At 33.8% G+C, this 22,698-nt stretch overlaps 1 protein-coding gene across 1 annotated transcript in view; it reads left to right on the top strand.

Annotated features, from left to right (window-relative positions):
* Positions 1–16,297, top strand: part of PCDH10 (protocadherin 10) — a gene marked incomplete at its 3' end in the record, with an annotated part of 57,008 nt that extends 40,711 nt beyond the window's left edge. Inside the window, exon 5 of the mRNA XM_080929165.1 lies at positions 16,070–16,297. Coding sequence (XP_080785291.1) covers positions 16,070–16,140 — 71 coding nt within the window. The remainder of the gene's footprint in view (positions 1–16,069) is intronic.
* Positions 16,298–22,698: the final 6,401 nt, after the last annotated feature.

Here is a 22,698-nt window from a genome sequence, read left to right on the forward strand (position 1 = left end):
TCCTAATTTTCATACCTTGCTCAATCCTGTATTCTTCTTTCTTTAAAAGAAAGTGAAGTTCTAAGCTGCAAAATTTTGTCAAGACTCATTATGAATTTTCAATGCCAAAGATGTAGCTGTTAATATTGTCAGACAGAGTACAGAAGATGTAGTTTCAAAACATCGAGCAGTCTACATGATTCCGATTCTATTTCCACGGCTTCTGAATTTAGCATCACTTAAAGCTTTTATAAAGAAACTATAAACTCACCTGTATTTGTTGTTAGGAAAAAAACCTGGGTGTCTGTACATTTTGTGGTGTAAAATATGTAACTGAAGATTACTATTTTAAGACGTTCTCATCATAAAAAATTCATAGCATTTTATTTTACATAGTTTTGCCGTTTTGTGACTCTTAAGTAAACATGAATAAAAATCTATAACTCTATATATGAACATATAGAGATATATAAAAATAATTATCTGAGCTGGTATGTATTAACAATAAAAATATTTAAATACTCTAAATTTTAAAAAAGTTAAATAAATTTGGAGATAGAAACATGATACATTACTGTTTCAATATTATATGTGAAATTTTTATAGCTTAAATGTAGTCAGTGTTTTATTAATGAGAGTATTCTTCTTTGGTCAGCTTTGAAAGATTAATTTTGTCTTTTACTTTCATGTCAGCAAGGTTAATTATTAAATTCAGAAAGGTGTATTTTCCTTCAGCTCACATATTAATTTTTCTGCTGTTGTCTGTTGCTTGTTGAAATAGGGGAGGGATAAGAATCAGAGAGTGTGTGAAAGATTCGTCCAAGCAAATCATGGGTTAAATTTAATTGCCCCCTAAAAAGACTCCAGAATGATATCAACATATATTCCAAGCCCCACTTATAAGCTCATTTTGAAATGATAACATTTATTTTCATCTGATTATATTCCCATTGTTAGTTTGAGCTACAGAATGATAAAGAATAGACTAAAACATAACTCTTAACAAATTGGCTCCATCTAATTTCCTATGATTTAGAATAAAATTTTAATAAATGTTGATCATTAAAATACATACATGTAGCCATTAACCCTTCCTATATTATTTTAGAGTCATATCCAGTGTCATTCTTTCGATACTATAGAATTACATAATAATGAATTATGGTTCCAATAAGCTTATAGCAACATAATATAAACATCACTCTGTCTCCAAGGGACCATTTGAAAAATAAAAACAAAACAGCTGTTCATGTGTGATTTCAAAGCACATACACTCACTGGGTGCCATAGCGATCTTTCCTCAAACGTATAGCATACTACAATAATAGCCTATTTTAGTAAAAATATGTTATGTATAATTTTACTGGGAAAAAGTTTGTTTTTTTTCCAATTGCTTTTAAATCAAGAAAATGGTTTTTTTGTCAATAACTTACTATTAATTAAAACTGTTTTCCATTTCAATTTACAGCCCTGAGTTCACATCCACAATCATCTTTCATGCTCACCTCACATACAATGGTTGGACTAATTCATTTGATTTAAACGTTGCTTGAAACCTTTCATGTCATATATGATATACCTTATACATTCTTTTCTGGCATACAGTTATATGCCAGCAACTTATATATAAAATACCAACTCTCTGGAGGAATTTTCACTCTAGTTTTAAACTGTGTCACCACTCTTCCAAAACATACATAATTTGACAAACCAAATTATTCAAACACATAACATTAAGTGCTGGCATCATTCATGAATTATTGCATGCAGGATAAATTAGAAGTTACACTGGAGATACAATTTCAGAACATTGACTGAAATATTATGTTTCAGTGAGAGAGCCTATAACACAGGAGCAGTAAAAGGAGAGAGCAATGAAATACTAAAGGTGGCTTCATCAAGCGCATCAAGGAGAGGGAGTGTTAGTTTCACATTTAATCTGATCGTTTCAGTACCCGGTCTGCTAGTATTGTGTACATGCTCAAGGAAATGATAGTATTAGACAATGTTTCATCCATAATACACCTCCAATAAAAAGTGGAATTTACTCCTTATTTAATCTCATTAGTTTTAGAGCAGTAAAACTCAAAAAATTTTCCTGTGGAAAGAGTGTTGTACGTTTTTAATGGTATGTCAAATGACAATTTTAGAAATACTTCATCCACAAGTAAGATTATAGTTTTAATTAATCTGTGAGCATAAGTTTGTAAAATCACCTTAAGTCAAGTGTATAAATATTGCATCATAACAAAATCAAAGATATAACAATGTCAATGAAATAAATGTGTCACTCTTTTTAGGAAATATGTATATTTAATTTTAGGAAAATATTAAATGCAATGCCTTTATCCAACATTGTGACTTAGAAATTATATAGAGGATATAAATATTTTCATTATCCATTCTCTTTTGTTTCTAGCTTGTGCTAAAATGTGTCCTCAGTTGCTCTGAAATGTTGAATTCTTTTTACTTTTCCATGAAATGGAAGAGAAACATTCCCTGCGGTTCTTGACGTACAGGCTGTCAGAAGTGGGCATTGGTATTACTGTAGAATCTTGCAACGTTTTGTATGGAGTTTGGGTGATCCAACTGAATGTGATTAATTAATGCTTGCCAAGCTAGATAAGGTGTTTATGGTATTGAAAGAAAATGATATTGGTTTTGTCATTGTGTTTAATTTCCCCTTCATAACAACGTGTGGCATAAATACCCACAAACTACAAAATCTTTGATATTGGTATACACAATGACTTTGCTGCAATCATACATTTTGTCATACTGAAACTTTTTTGTGTTCTTAATCCTTCCTTATGTCTAATTTTGTAGTGGTAAAGGCTTTGCATTAACATCCTTTTTATGTTCCTTTTTTAACAAGGAATACCAGAAAATTGCAAAATTCAATATTTTTTACATCCTGAAGTAGTAAAGTTATTTTGTATATTGTTAGTACTTCAAGAAATATCTCCCTGAGAAGTCGGACAAAACCCTTATGCAGTAATCTGTGAAACTGTTCAGTAGAGAATATCTTCTGGAAACACTTGGCTTAGATTTTAGATCTTAGCATTCTGTCAGAAAGCTGGTAGCTGCGTGCTGCCAGAGTATAGCAGGCAATAATATGAGTTTGATTCTAATACTTTTAGTGTGCATGCGTGTGTTTCTAATCACTGTTATTTTTTAAGTATTTGTAAAATTAGAAAAAAAAAATCATTTCTTGAAAACTCGTCAGATGCATAGTTTGAAGTTTTTCCCCCCAGATGTTTTTTGAGGAGTGTGAAAATAGTGCATTCTGAATGCAGAAAATATTACATTTTCACAGGTAACTTAAAAATTTCTGGAAGACAGACCTCTCACTTCCCAAACATCTGTATGTCCTTGAGCTGGATGTAAGCAGGGAGCTTCAGTTCTGTGGACATATCTGATACAATGATCTGTGAAAACAGGGTATTATAACACATGAGTTTCTGTCTTAATTGCAGTGTTGTTACTGTGAATGCTATAACCATACATAAGTAAAATGTGTGTAAATGTAATATATTATTTTATACTGCTGTATACATACAAAATAAATAAAACTAGGATACATATCATATCATCTTTCCATGAATGGATCTTCCACTGATGTCCTGGGAGCTTCGAATAAAACCAGTGGCAAAACATGGCCCTATGTATAAAAATGACTAATGCTGATTCAGTAAGTTCAGTAAATTTAGTCTTAATATCACAAGTTGCTCAAAATTGTGTATTATGTGAAAGAGCATATGCTAGGCTTATAAGAATTTTGTTGTGCTTAGAGATTGAGTGTAGGCATTCAATTCCACATGAATTTTAGGATTACCCCAAAAAATCTCTTAAGTGAACATTTTCTAATTAGTGCTGGCTGATTTTACCTCAAAACTTTTGAAGTAACATAAAGGACTCATAAATGTTAACATATCAATTGTACATAAAATATGAGTGCCTTAAAGCATTAAGGCAAACACTTTATCTAAAATGAGAAACCTGTCATGTCACAATCAAGGTTCATGGAAACATAAGGAAAAACTTATCTGTGTCATCTTCAGAGAAGAAACTATGAATGACAGGAGAGGTACATCTTATAGAATGTAAAAATCATCTAAATTAGCTCTATAGAAACTTAATTCTCAAGGAGCCAAAGATAGAAACAATGAACTTCTCATATGTGATCAATATAACCACTTTGCATTACTTTAACCTGCACGTGCTCAACCTAAAAGCTTTATCTTGTCAGATAGCAAGTAAAGGGCTAGGCATTTGTTTTTCTTTGAAAAAAATGTCTTTTTCTGTAGAAAGGATGAATTGGAATGATAATTCTCCATAAAATGTTATTAATAGTAATTATGGGGTTTCTATATTTCTTCTTAGCCCTGTTGTCATTCTTTCTGATGACTGTAGCAAGAGCTTTTACATTAAATACAATACATCATAAAGGTAAAATAGTTTTGACCATCACAAGTTATAAGGACTTATTATTTTCTTTCACAAAAGTTCTAATTTGATTACAAAAGGAACCAAATTAGTAGAAAAATGTATAATAATAAACCAATGAAAATTAAGTGATTGAAATAATCGGTGAATTCCAAGACTGACTTAGATTAATTATTATTCTAAAAATGTACAAAGCAAAATAATTACAGTAACCATGTACAGCTAGAACCCTATCAAAGAACATCATTTACAGGGAAGACAATGGTTCTTTTTGAAAAATTTTAGATGTATGTGTGAAATGGGGTAGCCTGTGAAATACTGTTTTTACGATGAATCATTCCTCCAAGTGTTCACAAAACATTGAGCCATATGACATCTATTTCAAATTTAAGCTATTTCATGCAGCAGAAATTGAAGGAAGATACTTTGGAAAGTTGCTTCACTCTGAGCTATATGGATACGTATTGTTAATTATAGGGAACTTTTCTGAGAATTAACTGAGCTCCTTCATAGGAAATTTATAGCACTATGTTAAACTATAGGCAGGTTTTTATTATTATCATCAGTTTTAATATTATCATTTAAATCACTTTATCGCCATCATTGATTTTTAAACACCATAGAACACAACCTATTTATGGAAAACATCTCAGCCTACTGAAGAAATGATAGTTAATTAAGGATCACTTCAAAACCTGAAGGTGAGTCTATACTTCTTGGAGTATCCACTCATCAGCTTTGTCTCTCCGTTTGCTTGCAGAACACAGAGCAGGAAGTAAACTCAGCCCTACCAGGGATCTGATCTTCCTTCCCGTTCCTCAGCAACTCTAACAGAATAATTTATGTTTATGATTTAAAAAATTCAGAAATCTGAATGTAGCATAGTTAGGCCCTTGATGCCAATGGTCTTTCTGAACTTTTTTTTAAAGAGTACTATATATTTGATGGGATCTTTCTTGCACATAATTATCATTTTTATATGTCTCCTATTCATTTGAACATTACTTGAGGCAGTCTTCAGTATGTGCTCAAGGCAATTGGATTGTTTAATGGGTCTAATTGGAGGCCTCTGGCTGGAAAGAGCCTGCATCCTTAATGTTACCCTTCGATGTTCAAAACATTTCCAGAATTCTCTTATTTTTTGAATTTAGTAAATTCCTTTATATTTCCCAATTAAAAGAATGCAATCCATACTAATCAGTAATCAAATTGATGCTTTCAAAGGAGCATTTCCATTTTAAAAGGACTTATTAACTAATGTGGAAATTTAAGTGAGGCCATCATGTAGATGCTGATAAGTATGTATTTTTCCTTCCTTTTATTTTCCTTTGATGATCATTCTAAAATTCTTTAACCAGTCTCTGGAGACAAAAGACCCTGTATTCACAGGGCAGTCACGTTATGGGAATGAGGATCCTTATTCTTTTCTTTCACTTCCCATTTTGTAAGTAACTTTTTTCTGTGCCATAAAGGACAGGACAAGGACATACACAGGCATTTATGTGGGGGAATGCGGAAGCGAGAAAGTAAGCTTTATTCTAAAATAACTGAAATTTATTTCTCTTTTTTTGAAAAGATTGATTTTTGAAAATGATTTTTATACTTATACATGTGTATTTTTTTTCCCTTTGGGACTTTTTATTAACTTCCAGCAAAAACAATCATTGTTAATACATAAACTTGGAATTAGTTTTCTTTTTTTTTTAAATGACTTTATTTTACAAAACAAAGATAAATGTACAGATTTTAAACATTTTTTGCTTAAAATTATACATTTTTGTCAGTACTGTTTTTTCAGATATTAAAATAATTTTTACATAAAACTCTGTGAATATATTTTTTAGTCAGTACTTGATTTTTTTCAAGGGCTTGACAGTATGCATTGAAAACCTAATAGTTACAATGAGCATAAAGTACATGCAAAACAAAACGCAACATGGAAATAGTCAAAGTCTTCTTGTTTTGTAAATATATATATTTTTTTGTTTTCTTTATTTCTTGGACTTCATACAGTCTGTGAGTTGTTTCTGGGGAAGTGCAAGCCTCTGGGGTTAGCATCCCACTATCAGTGACTGCATATTATGTCTGTTCTTTTGTGACTGGGTTATCTCACTCAGGATGATCTTCTCTAGATGCAGCCATTTTCTTAAGAATTTGGTTAAGTCATTGTTTCTGGTGGCTGAGTAGTATTCCATTGTGTAAATGTACCACAATTTTTGTATCCATTCATCTTCTGAAGGACATCTGGGTTCTTTCCAGCTTCTGGCTATTATAAATAGAGCTGCTATGAACATTGTGGTGCATATATCTTTGTTGTGTATTAAAGTGTCTCTGGGGTATATGCCCAGAAGTGGAATAGCTGGGTCTTCAGGTAGTACTATATCCAATTTTCTGAGGTATTGCCAGACTGATTTCCAGAGTGGTTGTATTAGTTTGCAACCCCACAAAAGAATGAAAATAGACCCTTTCTTATCTCCTTGTACAAAGCTCAAGTGTAAGTGGATCAAAGATCTCCACATTAAAACAGATACACTGAAATTATTAGATGAGAAAGTAGGGAAAACCTTAGAACACATAGGCACAGGAGCACATTTCCTGAACAAAACACCAATGGCTCAAGCTCTAAGGTCAAAGATTAACAAATGGGACTTAATGAGATTGCAAAGTTTCTGTAAGACTAAGGAAATTGTCAAGAAAACAGAAAGGCAACCAACAGAATGGGAAAAGATCTTTACCAACACCACATCAGATAGAGGCCTAATATCCAAGGTATACAAGGAACTCAAAAAGCTAGACGCCAGAGAATCAAATAACCCTATTAAAAAATGGGGTACAGAGCTAAACAAAACGTTCTCAGTAGAGGAACACCGAATGGCTGAGAAACATCTGAGGAAGTGCTCGACATCCTTAGCAGTCAGGAAAATGCAAATCAAAACAAGCCTGAGATTCCACCTCACACCAGTCAGAGTGGCCAAGATCCAAAACTCAGATGACAGCAGATGCTGGCGAGGCTGCGGAGAAAGAGGAATACATGTGTGTTTTATATGAAAGTATGCCATGTGTTTTCCAGTGCCTGGGAAGACCAGAAGAGGGCTTCACACTGCATGGAGTTGTAGTTACAGGCAGTTGTGGTTTTCTTTTTTAATGTAGATGTTGGTATTTATTAGCAAGTATTCTTAACCTCTGAGCCATCTTCCTAGCCCAGTGAAAATTTCTTGTCCTCGTGTTTTAAAAATACAATTAATGATGCAATCAATAGTTAAACTTAAAATTCTCCATCATTCCAGTTTTCTGTGGGTACTTAGCGATATAGGGGGATTTTTAGCAAGCACAGACAGTCTTTAGAACCTTAAATTACCACAGTACTGAATAGCGTTTCATTCTCACTAAGCTGGCTTAGGATTTTTCACACCATATAATAACTCTAAGACTGATGATTTCTTTTGATATTATTTGAAAAGTTCTATCATTTATAAAAGTATTTACAAGGACTATAGGAAGATAACAGATATTATAAAATACAAAGTTGCTTAAATCAGAAAGGTCTGTATATGTATGTGTGTGTGTGTGTGTGTGTGTGTGTGTGTGTGTGTGTGTGTGTTTGTGTGCTTGAGAAAGACTGGGACAGGAATTGAAAGTGTAAGTTAATGAAAATAGATACTAATTGGGTGATTTTAACTCAAATCTAACATAAAATCACATTTGAGGATGTGGTATGTAAACCATTTATAGAAAGTAGATTTACATTGCATTTTAAATTATAATGATATTAAGTGATCTCATCAGCATGTTTTCATAGTTGCTCACCTTTTTATTCTTGTTTGACATGGATCTATAAACTCACAAGCGGGTAGACAAGGTTGAAAGTGTAGTAGAGCTGTGAAACATATGTATGAGGGACACATGTCACCAAATTCCCAGCATCTCAATGAAAATGTTTGCAAACATTACTCACTTCAAAGATGCCACACTGGTCCTAAATTATCACGTACTTATAATTTCAACCAAAAGAAAACCGGGTGAAAGGGTTAGCAAACCATGAGGTAGGAGATGCACTCTGTCATTTGGTCATGTGGAAAACTGTGTCGCTCACTCAGGTTTGCTTCTATGACGAAAGTGTTTTTCCAGCTATAAATCACATTGTGTCAACCAGGGACATTAGCAAGTTTTTAAACTTTAGATGTCAGCAGAGCGATTGAATCTAACATGTAATCTTCTCTTTTATGAAACAATTTTTGTGCATTTGTGTGTAGTGTACATCTTTCTTCTCATGCTATATGCAGATTTATATGTTAGAGCATGTTAGATCAACATATGATATTTTTTCACGTTTTGAACCTAACTGAACGTCAAGCACCCACATCAGTTATGCTGGCAGGACAATGAGCGTGTGCTGCATTGAAGGGCCAATGTGTTCTGTTGGAATTTTTTATCAGTGCTGGGGATTCGAACTCGAGTCCTTATGCCTGTGCAGCATGCATTGTACCCACTGATCCACTCTATCATCTCAAAGAAAGAAATAAGTTCCCACAACTCCTCCTTAGTAAACAGTAGATGTCATCATCACATGCAATAATAATAATAATGGAAACAAATACTAAAGATAACTAATCTCAGTTTAATTTTGTTGTAATAAGAGAAAAACATTGATATATTATAAGGTAATTTAGCTAGGGTAACAATATTCTTTTAGAGCAAACTAATGAAAATAGAGGAAAAGGAAAGACTGTATAGACATTTAAGAAGACCAGTAGATCCCAGTGTTTCACTGGTAGACAGTCTTCTGCCTGACAATGGAACAGACAGAATAAAAGAGGAGGCTTTTCTTTTGTAAATTGGGCTTATTTAAAAGAACACATTATGAATAAAAAAAGAAAATCTGTTTATGGTAGTGTAATCTTGTCTGTAAAACTAATTTCCAGTTTTCTCTTTTTCATTTAAACTATGCTGGCTATTGAAGATCAGAAAGGCAAAATGCAGTAACAATACAACATAATTTTATAGTTTATTCTGGGAGAAAATGATAGCAGTTAGCCTACATTTTTATATTTTTTTGTAGAATATTTGGTAGTTATTTAATTTTTTTGGTCTCAGTTAACATTTTTTCATGAATTATATTTGCTTGGAAATGATTTTAGATATGCTATATGCCAGTTTTGACATCTTTAGTTTTTAAAATTCTGATTATTTTGTCTAGATTATATAGAAGAAAGCATGGTTGACCAGTATGAAACAGTAGACACAGAGTAAGTGAATTCCTCTATCTTCTCTTGTGACATACACATAACACCACATAACAATATAAAGAAATGTTAGTAAAGGTACAACAGTTAAAAACTTATTTATCTTTCATTTTAATGAGTTCAAATATTTGCCATTAACTATGTTACAAAAATCAATTGTTTAGGTCTTTTAATAAACTTATAGTAGCCTTTTGTTAAAATTGATACCATTTCTGTGTATGCTCAGAACAGGGCCTTGTTGCTATCTGTAACCTAATCTTATAGATAGAAAGACAAGATAAATGTTAGTAAACTCATCAAAGAATCTGACCTTAACTTTGATACCAAACCTAGCCCATTGTCTTTGCTCTGAATCCTCAACCTATACCAAACTAGAGTTCTATTCTGTGTCTGTCCCTAATTGAAACACCAAGAACAATTATATTTGATAATATGCTAATAGGTTAAATATCAACACTTGCTTTACAGTTTATATTTTCTATGTTTTTTTCTGAATCACAAATTCATATATATATATATATATTCCTTCTAATGGCAGATATTACGGATATTGAATAACTACGTCTAGAGTTAAATAAACAAGAGTGCCTCTTCCAGAGAAATCAGACTGAACAACTGCTGCTTTGCCAAGAATAAGCTTGAGAATCTGGCTTAAGAAAGCCATCATTATTGTGCCTAGTGTACTCTGGCAACTGAGGTTCTTGGGTGACAATACTCCTGGTGAGACAAGAACTAATATCAACTAACTACACATAGGCAATTAACATACCAAACTTCAGGTACCACTAAAGTCCAACTTGGTGAATGAATGAGTTTTATTGGGTCATTTGCAGAATTATGGGTGAGGAGTTACTTACAAGAACAGAAATGACCCCAAATCAGCTACATAATATCAAAACCTGTCTTAGAATTCATGAGAGCTCATGAAAGTTGGAAACTTGAAATGCACTCACTGTACGCGGAAGACAACTCAAAATCCTGAAAAGTGTTCTCACTGATTGACTCAACTCGTCTTAAGAGCAACATGAAGTTCCATTGGTCTGTTTCTTCTAGGCCTTTCTGGATCTGGAGCGGGTCTCTCCCTATTCCAGGAAGCTTGGTTTACCTGAGAATGACTCTCAGCAGGGCTTGCTACTTATGCACTCTTAGGGAAAAAGGAATCCTTTGAATCTTTTCAGTTTAGGGAAATCCCTAGTCTTTGCTACCTGGGTTTAAGGAACTTCTGAGAAAGATGGAGTGTTTCCTGTGCATTCCTGTAAGGGTTGTGACCCACAAGTTGAGAACCACTGCCTTTGACCATCCTCTTACTTTACCTCCTTGTAAATATGCTATGCCTCGGTAAGCCACTCTCTATGATAGAAGGTTTTAATATTGGCGATAACTTCTATACAAGACATCTTAATAGTTCAATTGATTTAGTGAAATACACAAAGAAAAATAAGAAGGTGTGGAAAGGGTTCTTAAAATTACCAACCATTCATACCTTTTAGTAAGTGAAGAAGTTTTATGCTCAGATTACAGGAACTGATAACACATTTACCTAATGTTCCAGAGCTGAGGAAGACAGAAAGGTGTCACATGTGAGCAGACACAAAACAGCACACTGAATGTCACTGAGGTTGCCTTCAGGAACAGAACATCAGATAAGCAAGACATTGTTGCCAATCTTATTTGTGAGGAAGAAGCAAAAGTTTTGCCCTGTCCCCTTTGATAGAAGCAAACAAAAAACACACCAGGAAAACAACAACAGCAACAACAACTAATTTGACTAGGCTCTAATCATCTAGAGGAGGTAAATAATGGCACAGTACTGTTGGAAGCCCCTTGAATATGCCAGTTATAGAAGCTGTTGACTCTAATATCACAGCAAAATCTTTAAAACATTGACATGATTTTATTATTTAAAGATAAGCTGAGATTTCTATAAAGTAGCAATGTCTTCATAGGATGAAAAGTAGGTACATGACCAAGAGGAAGAAGACCAGGTTGATACTCAGTCTTGAAAACCACACATTTGAAACATGTTCTCTGGCAGTGACAACAAAGAAAACTGAAAGACATGTGTGTCATTAGTTTATCCAATAGAAACCACAGAGAATGAGGATTTTCATAACTCTAACTCTAACAAAGGAGGATTTGCCTTTCACTCTGAAGCTTGAGTGGACATAATTTATCCCATTTAAACTGACTGTATAGAATCTAGAGGGACATGGTCTTTGATGTGTGCTCTTTTCAAGAGATCAACATTGTTGAGTCAAAGAAGATGGCTCAGTCTGTTAAGTACCTGTGACAAATTCCCAGCACTAAGACACGAGAAAGGGTGCACATCTGTAATCCCAATATAGTGGAAGAAAATACAGAAAAAAATCCCTAGGGCTAACTGGCCAGCAAGGTTAACTCAATTTAGAAGTTATAGTTTTAGTCAGACACTTTGTCTCAAAAAAAAAAAAAATTGGAAAAAGATAGAAGACAATCAATGCTGACTTACAGTGCCTACATTCACACCTGTGCCCATAGACTTGCCCACAGCAGTGAGACACAAGTACAACTTAGCATTATATATTTTGAGAAATAAAATATATGTTTTTGTCACTCACAATAAGACCACAATCTGTAAAGTGCTTAAAAACTGTTATATATGGCATGGGTTATAATATCCACCATCTTGTACTACTGAATTGTGGGCTGAACCAATACTAAGCTGTTTACCATAATCATATTCAACTCCAGATATTTTTTGTTACAGGAATCAAATATAGTTTCCAGCTGCATAACAGGCCAAATAATGTGAGGTCCATAACGTGGACAAGGAAGACAAGTTTATTTGAAAACATGGCTGAATAGCCTGGGGATGTAGGTCAGTTCAGAAGTGAATGATAGATACACAGAATGCTCAAAATAAGGTTACCAGTGTGTGCCCAGGTTCATCTCCTCAAAAACAGACTAAGTCATATCTTAAGAAAATTTAGTCATCTGAGAAGTTGGAGTTGTCCACAGTGCATTTGGTCTGTGACATAACTTAAGAATGGTTTATCTATACATGTGGCTGGCATTTACAAACATGTAAGGCTAGGCTAAGGGTGGCTTTGGACTTCTGCTACCTCTCCTAGTTTTATTTCTGTTACTGTAATAAATTGTGCTGATCAAAAGAAAATTCAGGGAAAAAGGGGTTGATTAGATTCCAGCTCACAGTGTATTAACTGAGAGACATCAGGGTAAGAGCTCAAAGCAGAACTGGAAGATAGAAACATGGAGGAATACAGCTTTCTGGCTTACACACTCATCTTGGCTAGCTTAACTGAATGCTTCCTTAGGATGGGTGCCTTCCACAATGTGCTTTGCCACGTTATGTCAATGGTGTCCCCACAACAATAATCATGGTCCAATCTGATACAGACAATACCTCAAATGATATTCTCTTCTCATGTAACTCTTAGATGTGTTGACACTTAATCACAATTAGGATAAAATTTTTGGAAGTGAGAAAAACCATTTGAATTAGATAGCATAAAGACAGAGTGACCAAGCTGGCCTGAACAACCATTCATCTGGCTTTCTGAGAATCAGCAATACCTGCCATGAATAATTCTCCATTCTTAGATTATTCGAGAAGGGTCAAAATGCTGCTTTCGAAGATATAAGGTTTTGATAAATCATAGCGTTCTGAAGGAGGAATGATCTCTATTATCAATTTGTGAAAGCTCATAATATCATTTAAGATATATCTATTGTAACCTATATTAAAGGTACTTGGTAAATTCCTTGAACCATCAACTGAGCTTTTCAAATTTTGAAAAATTTCTTCAATTATTATTTAATCATTTTTGCTTACTTTATTTCATCATAGATACCTTATTATTAAGCTACTTTCTCTACTAACTGCTATTAAAAAAAACCTAGTTTGAAACTCTGCTTTCTAAGATAATATTGGGTCTGTTTACTAAGTGTTTATCTTCTAATTTTTAATATTTCCATCTTTTAACATCTTTACCATACAACCTTCCATTGGGCTTAAACATTTTTTGTTATATTCATAATATTAATTCTAAGAAGTTTTTTTTTAATATTTCTCAATACAGTCATTTCAACTCTTTTCCCACATTTAATATATTTTTCCAATTTACCTGAATGTACTGAAAGAGAGATATCTCAACCAATAGTGTCTATTTCTTGGAACTGAAATAAAAAATAAAAAGATTACATGAATGGAGTTTACACCATGGTATATAATTTTCTGGCACAAAAAAGATTCTTGGACATAATTTTAATAAGAAAGAATAGAAATGTATCATTATTGTTACCATAAAATTTGAACTCAATGTATGGATGAAAGACATCTCAATGAGTAGTGTCTATTTCTTGGAATCATGGTAAAAAAGTTATATAAATGAAGGTAACACAATGGTACACATTTTCCTGGCACATATACAATTTAGGATGTAATTCCAAACAAAAAGTTAGAAACATTTTACTTGTCTATCTTTGCAATAAAATTTGAATAGTAAACTGTTGGTCAGAAGTGTTTATCGTTTATATAGGTATTCTGAATCATTCAGAAAAATCATTTAATTATAGAATCTATGGTATTATGTTTAGGCTTGTTTTTCTTAAGTAAGTGAGATATTCCAGTGAAGTTTTTTTTCAGATCTTCTGCCTAATGGCATGACCCTGGGTACTTGGGCTCTAAAAGTTAATTGGGAAACTAAAGTCCCAGACTTTTCTAGTATGATGATCAGATATTAACGTCTGCCTGCTGTCTTCTATTCTAAACACCGTCTGCATTAACCTCCAAGAGGAAAATCCTCTGTTGTAGCTAGAGTACACACTCAGTCATCAACTCCCTGTGCAGGTAGAAAGAGGCATCTGTGTGTCTAATGACTTCTTGATGGTATTTTAGAATCCTGTTGTAGTTTAGTTTTACTCTTCTTCTTCAGCTAATTTGCTAGATCGGTTTTTGAGCCTTTGGAGTTTTCCTCAGAATTAATTTTCAGAGTTTTTTCCTACTTCCATTGTCACTGAGAAGAAAATAAACTGTTGTAAAGATTATTAAGTCAACCACACCTAATGAGGCTTAAATGTTTCACAAATGTAAAGATTGCTTTCAGACACTTATTGTATTCCTCCTGATGGGTTGAACTTTTTCATCTAAAAACCTTTAAGAGGAAGAAAGATTAGTACAAAAACTGACCTCTTCTCTTTCTTTAACAAGAAGTTTGAAAAATAAAGTTTATACGTTGTATGGATACCCGTGTAATACTCATGCAAGGCCATGGGGAGATAATTATAGCTTTGAGGGGTATGATTACATGGCTTTGATATAATTTAATTATTGCTATGATTTTACTGGAACATGCCAATATATTTGAGATGGAACCATATTTTGAGTTAAGAGTCAGAAATGTAAAAGTAAACAATGTATTCTTTATTTTCACAATATATTAACTACTAAAATCATACCAAATTCCATTTATTTGCCTAAATGTCACTTTTAGAATTATTTATTTATTTTTGCAAATATTTTACCCTTATTACATTGATCTTCTAGCCATCCAATAAATGTGATGTATATTGTTTGTTATATCTAGCACCAGTGATTATTAAGGTTTATTTCCACATAAAGATCTAGTTTTTAAAAATAGCATCTTTTTCTTTTATTACACTGGTTTATTTGCCATTTTGGTCTAATTTGATTAGGACCCGAATTAGTGTCTAAATAGTAACAGGAAACTAGCAAGCTTCAACACTGGAGGTCAATTTAATTACACTGTGCATGACAGAAACTAGGCCATGTGGGTATTGCCTTTGCCACCAGCAATTGACACCTGCGTGTTAATGAGCTGGTAATTAAGAACTGGCACATGCAGACACAGTTTACTGTTTGGGGCTAGGATAACCATATGCTGCTCAAGTTTTCTGCTAAGTACTTTGTTAGGTTTAGAATCACACAATTATATTGGTGAGGTTTCTTAAATCCTAATTCTCCACTCAAAGGATAATTTTAAAAATATCATTCTTTTTTATTTATTAAGTGTAAAAGACTTTATAAATTCAAAAAGTTTAATTTGAAAAGTAATAAGTTTGAAAAATAGCCGAAGAGTTTGTTTAAAGACTGTATGTTCCTTCAGTTTAAAAATCTTCATAGGAATTCTATCTTAACAGGTCATTTGTATTCTTAAAAGGCTAAAAGTGACTTTGTATGAACATATGCATGAAGGGAGACAGATTCTGTAGTGCAAAGCTTTCTCTTGGATGGCCATGGAATATAACAAACCACCTTTGAGAAAAATGCCAGTGGGAGGGAGGCGGCAGGGGACACCCCTGTCCAGGGTACAACAACATCTAAAGTTCCCTTTCTGAGAAGCCCCTTGTATACTGTTTCCTTGTTTCTGTGCTGTTTGCAGAAATGCTGTGGCTGCAGCTGCGTGGAGAGGCTCATTTGACGAAAGATGGAGGCAAGCAAACAACCACATGATTGAGCTCAGCAGAGGATTCTCAACTTGAGCTTTCAAAGGAGACTGCACCCCAACCAACAGCGTGACTGCAAATCTGAGACTTCAGCCAGGCACTAACTGGGCTGCACTAATTCCAAACCACATAAACTGTGAGATAAATTTGGGAGGATTATGCTGCTCTCTTCTTGGGAGTCTTGTTTTGCAACAATAGATACCTAATACAATAGATAACCGAGAAATTCATTGTCTGCTACAGTAATATGAACATTGAATTCTCTCATGTGATGTTGCTATTTTTCCAAACAACATATATATAATGTGCACTTGCTGTTTCTTTGCGTTGCTCTTCAATTGTCTCTTCTATTCACTCCTCATCACCACACACACACACACACACACACACACACACACACACCACTCACCATTCTCTGGATTAATATATTGGCTTAAAAAAATAAAATGTTCTCATCAAATGAAATATGCATTAACTCTGGTGACTTTCAGTTTTGGGAATTACTTCTAATTTTCTTCTTTGAAAGCATTTGCTTTTCTATAAAACCCTCTGTAGGACATATAGCCTTTTATATGCAGATTGGTATAATTACACTTTGAAATATCTTTAAATTCCCTGTAGCTTAAACTGAGAACATGAAAGGCCAAATGTTATATTGAACTGAAGGATATAAAGGTGTGTGCACATCAATCCAAAATCAGATGTAGAAATGAATAGCTCTACACAGCACTGCCCATTTCTGACAGATTGTTGAAGAATCTTTAACTGCAGTCTTTCCTATCAGTTGAATTCTACCTGGGAAGTGCTTCGTTTGTTCATATTTGTTATTCTTTTAGTACCAAAGTGTGAATGCCTGTGATGTAAAACAAGAGACCGAGTGTAACAAGAGCTTTACCTCTTTCCAGAACAATCCATCATACCATGAAGTATTATAAGGAATTATAATATATTATTAATCATTATAAGATGAAGTATTATCTACCCAAACTCTTATGCCAGAAGTGATGGACATCACATTTCGTGAATTCAATAGAAAATTCACATGGCAACAGTGAAAGTTTCCAGATCTGAGAAATAAAGGGTTCCCTTCCACCTGGAAGGATGTTTCCAAGGCCGGAACAAACACAATCAGAGTATTTAAAATGGATGGCTTTAGAGATGGCTTAGCAATTTGGAACTCTTGCTGCTATGGCAGGAGACTAGACTTCAGTTCCCAGTGGACACATGGAGGGTTACAAGTATTCATAGATTAAAGTTCAAGAGATCATATACCAGTTTCTTGCACCCCTCATCACTGGCTACTCACTAAGTGCACACACATATATGCAGGCAGAGCACCCACACACTGAAATATAAGTAAATGTAGTTTTTATGAAGAGTATTTAAATTACCTTCATTCTTTATTATAAACAATGGGAAATAAGAGAAGCTAGTGTGTCTGTGTAAAGTCAAAACTTGCCATCAACATTTAACTTATTAAGAACAGATGCACCGAAACTAACTTTATTTCAAGATTGTGTTGTTCACTTTTAATATTCTGTAATATCATGATTGATTTCGGTTAAATAGATTTAAAAATTAGTTTTTTGAAACTATCTATACATAAGAAGTCTTCTTTCCTTTTTTTTAATGTGAAAGACATGTCTTCTCATAAAATTATATGTTATATATACAAAAAAGCGCCCAAACTGATTAACAAAAGAAAAATTTTAAGTTTAAGGCAAAATGCCCTAAGCTCTGGTGTCTACAAATTGCAGAGATACTAATTAGCTACAATTGAAATAAAAAATAAAAACAAAACACTCAGCAACCCATGCCAACTGATAGAGAACTGCAGAGACAATGGAATGTGGTGGGTCATGGTCATTTTTGCAACGGAGGCTTGGAAATTTTCACATTTTCAGCATCTTACAAAGCCTGTCACTTTTTAATCTTGCAAATATGCATGGAGGGAAATGATGATAATTCAATTTGTGCACTTGAAGAAAACAAAATTGTCAATTTGCTCTGAAACTGTCATTTTAAAAATACAACATTCTTTTTTAAAAAAAGATTTATTTATATATGCATATGGGCATGCTGTTGCTGACACACCAGAAGAGGGCATCGGAGCCCATTACAGATGGTTGTGAGCCGCAATGTGGTTTCTGGAAATTGAACTCATGTCCACTGGAGAAGCAGCCACTGCTCTAAACCGCCGAACCATCTCTCCAGCCCCAAAACAACATTCTAAAAAATTTTTTCACTAGGACAAATGACAAAAATTTGAAATGTATGTTTCAAAAATGTTCTACCACATTAATGCACATAGCACATTAGAGCCACTATTGATAACAACCTGAAAAAGTAGGAAATAGACAAAGTACAATGGTGCTGTGATTCTTGAATCACCTTGTACTGCTTGAAAAACACGTCCTTCCAAAGAATGTATCATTAATGAAGAGACTCAGGTCAGTTCTGACATCTAAATTTTATCACATATAAACTTCTTTGTGGAATGATTATCTGAAAAACCCCTTTTAATTTATAACTAGAGAATCTTTTTTATTTTCTGTGGCTAGAATCTTCCACAAATTTATTAGGATCCCTGTTTAATGAACATTCTATCTATAAATACTGACATGAAACCAAGCCTAAAAGAAAACCTACAAGTCTCCTTATAAACCCTTGCCCAATGTGTTTACAGTTGTTATCTGATGAAGAATCTCCTCTTTTAATTCTTCTGATAAGTGCTATATAATTGATGGTATTTTAAAATATGAGAAAACCCCAAATCTCTTATAGGGGTTTTATTGTGACTATATAGTATAGCACAAACGAAGCAAAGCCCATTCAAATGGTTTGTAAAACAAACTAAAACCATTATGAGGTTCTTGAGAAGGCGAGTGTTCTATGAGTGGTGTCTCTAGGATAAGCTGTGCACTTTGCCACATCTACATAAATGATGTCTCATTCACACAGTAACTCAAGACAAGCTGAGACATGTAAACTTATTTCTTAATAATAAGGCCACTGGAGCAGTGGAGCTACCTATAACCTGTGTGTACCTCTTGACATTTTCTCAGTTTAAAGATGAAGGAAGAATGCAGAACTTCACCAAGTAATTTGTCATTGGAATGATCTGAAAATAGATGTTTAATTTACTTAGAATTTATGGTACAGTGAATATGAATGATGGAAAGAATAAGAGTTAAATTAAATTATGTATCATAACTTTTTTATATTCATGATAGAACATCCTATATTGAGTACTTTTGTTATATGTAGATTCCTACATTTTTGTTGGTGTGTAGGATTCAAATAAGATAGTATAGACATATAAGTAGCTATTTTTTGTAGCTGATAGTGTATTCAATATGTATCTTTTTAAAATATTATTATTAATCTGAATTGGTACAATCTGTTCTGGGATAGAAAGGGAACTCAGAATGACTCAGGAAGTTAAAGAAACTTACAAGGATCAGAAAGCTAAGAAAAGGACAGATTCACAAGGTTATTTCAGGTGAAAGGTGGTTCTCCAAAGAATCTTCCTGGTGCAAACAGTGTAGGAAGCCACATGGATACATCCTATTCATTCAGTTACTGTGTGTGCATTTCCAGGATACACAGCCTTGGAATCCTGAAAGTAACTCCAGTGAATGCATTTGATGACTAAACTATGCTCAAGTGGAATTACCTCTTTGGGCAGTTTTTATTACTCTGTATGGGGTGAGGAGATATTCCATGTCAGTAAAAGTTATTAGCAGAAAATACAGTGATAAGATGAAAGCCGAGGATCTTGTTTAAACCTCACACAACGTATTTCCTCTAAAATGGTTTGAAGAGAGTGATGGAAAACATACCGGAAATTTCATTTTCAAAGGACGTTGTATGCTGTATCAATTTCTGAAAGATTTACAATTCTTTATTATGTTAACAGTCTCATGGGCATATTTCACTAAAAACAATCTGGTTTAACAATGTTTTAGCCTTATATTTAAAACCACTGACCATAGCAATGTTTTTGTATGAAAATTAGCATCCCCAAAAGAGAGTTATGAAGTACATATTTTTGGAAATGTTGGTTTACTATTTCACTTACTTTACAGATAAAGCCATTTGGGCCCTGAGGGATATGGCTTAAAATCATGTGACAAAATAGCAGCTGATATGCATGAAAGCAACAAGTTGCAAATTTTACACATGTCAGACAAAGAGTATAGAATTTTTATGTGGCCTAGGTTAGGATTTTTTTTTAATACAATATTTTATACAATATATTTTGGTTATCTTCTCCTCCAATTCCTTCCTACTTCCCTACCCACTTCAATTTTTGTCTAATTTATGATAACTTTGTAAACTAACAAATTGTGTGTGTGTGTGTGTGTGTGTGTGTGTGTGTGTGTGCGCGCGCGTGCGCGGGCTGGGCTATTAGCTCAGTGAAGGACATATGCAGATGATCCGAGGAGTAAGCTGGCTTCTTAGACTACCTAGATTTGATAACTTGTGAATTCAGTAAGACAATACTTCATCAAGTTAAGGGTATCCAAGCCAGGCAGAGTTGTATACACAATTCATTCTAGTATTTGGAGCTAGAGGCAGGTGGATTTTTGTGTAGATCAATCTGGTCTACATAGTGAGTTCCAAGACAACCAGGGATATGTATACTTCCTGTTTCAGAAACAATCAAGCAAACAAATGAACAGGAAACACAAGGTCAACTTCAAGCCTCTATGCACTTGGTCACATGTCTTGTATATCTACCCATTCACACAAGAAAATACACACACACACACACACACACACACACACACAGAGAGAGAGAGAGAGAGAGAGAGAGAGAGAGAGAGAGAGAGAGAGAGAGAGAGAGAAAGAGAGAGAGAGAGAGAGAGACCCAAATACACATCTAAATGTAACAAATTATGTTTTGACTATTCTTTCTTCCCTTCTTTTTTCTTTCTTTCTTTCTTTCTTTCTTTCTTTCTTTTTTTCTTTCTTTCTTTCTTCCTTTTTTTCCTTCCTTCCTTCCTTCTTTCTTTCTCTCTCTCTCTCTCTCTCTCTTTCTTTCTTTCTTTCTATTTCTTTTTTTCTCCTTCTCCTTCTCTTCTTCTTTTTATTTTTGTTATTGGTGACTAATACTTGAAATACCCTCATTGGATAATTCATTGAATACTATGATACTATTGGTCAATGCAATACATTGATTACTAGTTTAACCCATGACTGTTATTCATGATTATTACATACAAAACTTATACTGTATCTGACACATATGTCAAATCAAATAACTTTTGTTTTTCTGTAGTACATTAAGTATTCTTAGAAGAATTATAGAAGAGGTGAGAAGATTCATCATATTCATCATAAGGGGTCATCAGTTATCTCTCAATTTTTTCTGAGATTTTCAAACACTGTTTTAGTGGATTTTTGCTGTTGCTGGCAAAGAAGAACTCATCTCTTTGAGGCATCACATTACAAAAATGCAAACAGTAGGTCAGTACAGAAGGCAGACTGCCCCTGTTCTTTGAAAAATAGTTTCAATGATGACATAGATTTGAAATCCAAGCTTGTGAGTTCGATTCATGTGTCACTGTTAATATAAATTTTAACTTAGAATCACCTGAAACTGGGTGACAATTTGAGGAATTATCAAGACAAACCTTCCTGTGAGTATTCCTGTGGGATTATCTTGAGTGTTACTTGATCCAGCCCCTTATTGGCAGCACCATTCCCTAGTAGGGATTCTAAACTCTGTAAAATAGAAAATAGCTAGCCAAGAGAAAGGAAGCCTAGGTTCATTTGTTGCCCTCTGCTCTTAACCAGATGTCATATGATAAGCTACTTGAGTGTATGCCTTGCCTTCCCCTCTTGATAGAATGCAACCTGGATTTGTATGATGAGTACACCCTTTCTTTCACTATATTGACTTTTTGTTAAGATATTTTATCACAGCAAAGAAAGAAGACTAGGGTCCTGGCTCACAAACATCAGTATGTGAACCATCATACCTGAAACACTACAGGAAAACTGTGTACATCTCTTTCTCCATGGTAGTTTAATAGTTACAAACATTCTTTGTACTCATCAACATAGTCAGAAATTGCATGTGTCAAGAAGTCAAATAATACAAGAATTTCTACAGATTAATGATTCCTGTGATTTCTGTTTTATTTCTTTTTGAAATCATTTTGTACAATGATACAAAGACACTCAGGTAGACTTTTGAATCATTCTGAATGGCTCAATAGTAAGTGAATAAAGAAGAGTATCCAAACTGATTACAATTTTAAGTATATTAAAGTATCTTAAAATCCCAATTTAAATACACAGTTGTTCTGGTTTTTTCAGAAAAATAGAGGTAATCTTCACCTATTAAAATTCATGGTTCATATAACACCTGATTATGTTTATATGAATGAGTACAATATCTTTAGATTACTCAGTACTCATATGTCTGAGGACCTGAAGAATTCACACTGACATTTCTTCTTTTTCTCAGCTAGCAACAATACAATTTTGACTGTTTACAGAAAAAAATCTCTTTTATGTGGTAGTAAAGGAAACACATTTGTGACATTATGCTTAT

This window comes from Micromys minutus, assembly GCF_963924665.1.
Source record: "Micromys minutus genome assembly, chromosome: 15".
Lineage (NCBI taxonomy): Eukaryota > Metazoa > Chordata > Mammalia > Rodentia > Muridae > Micromys > Micromys minutus.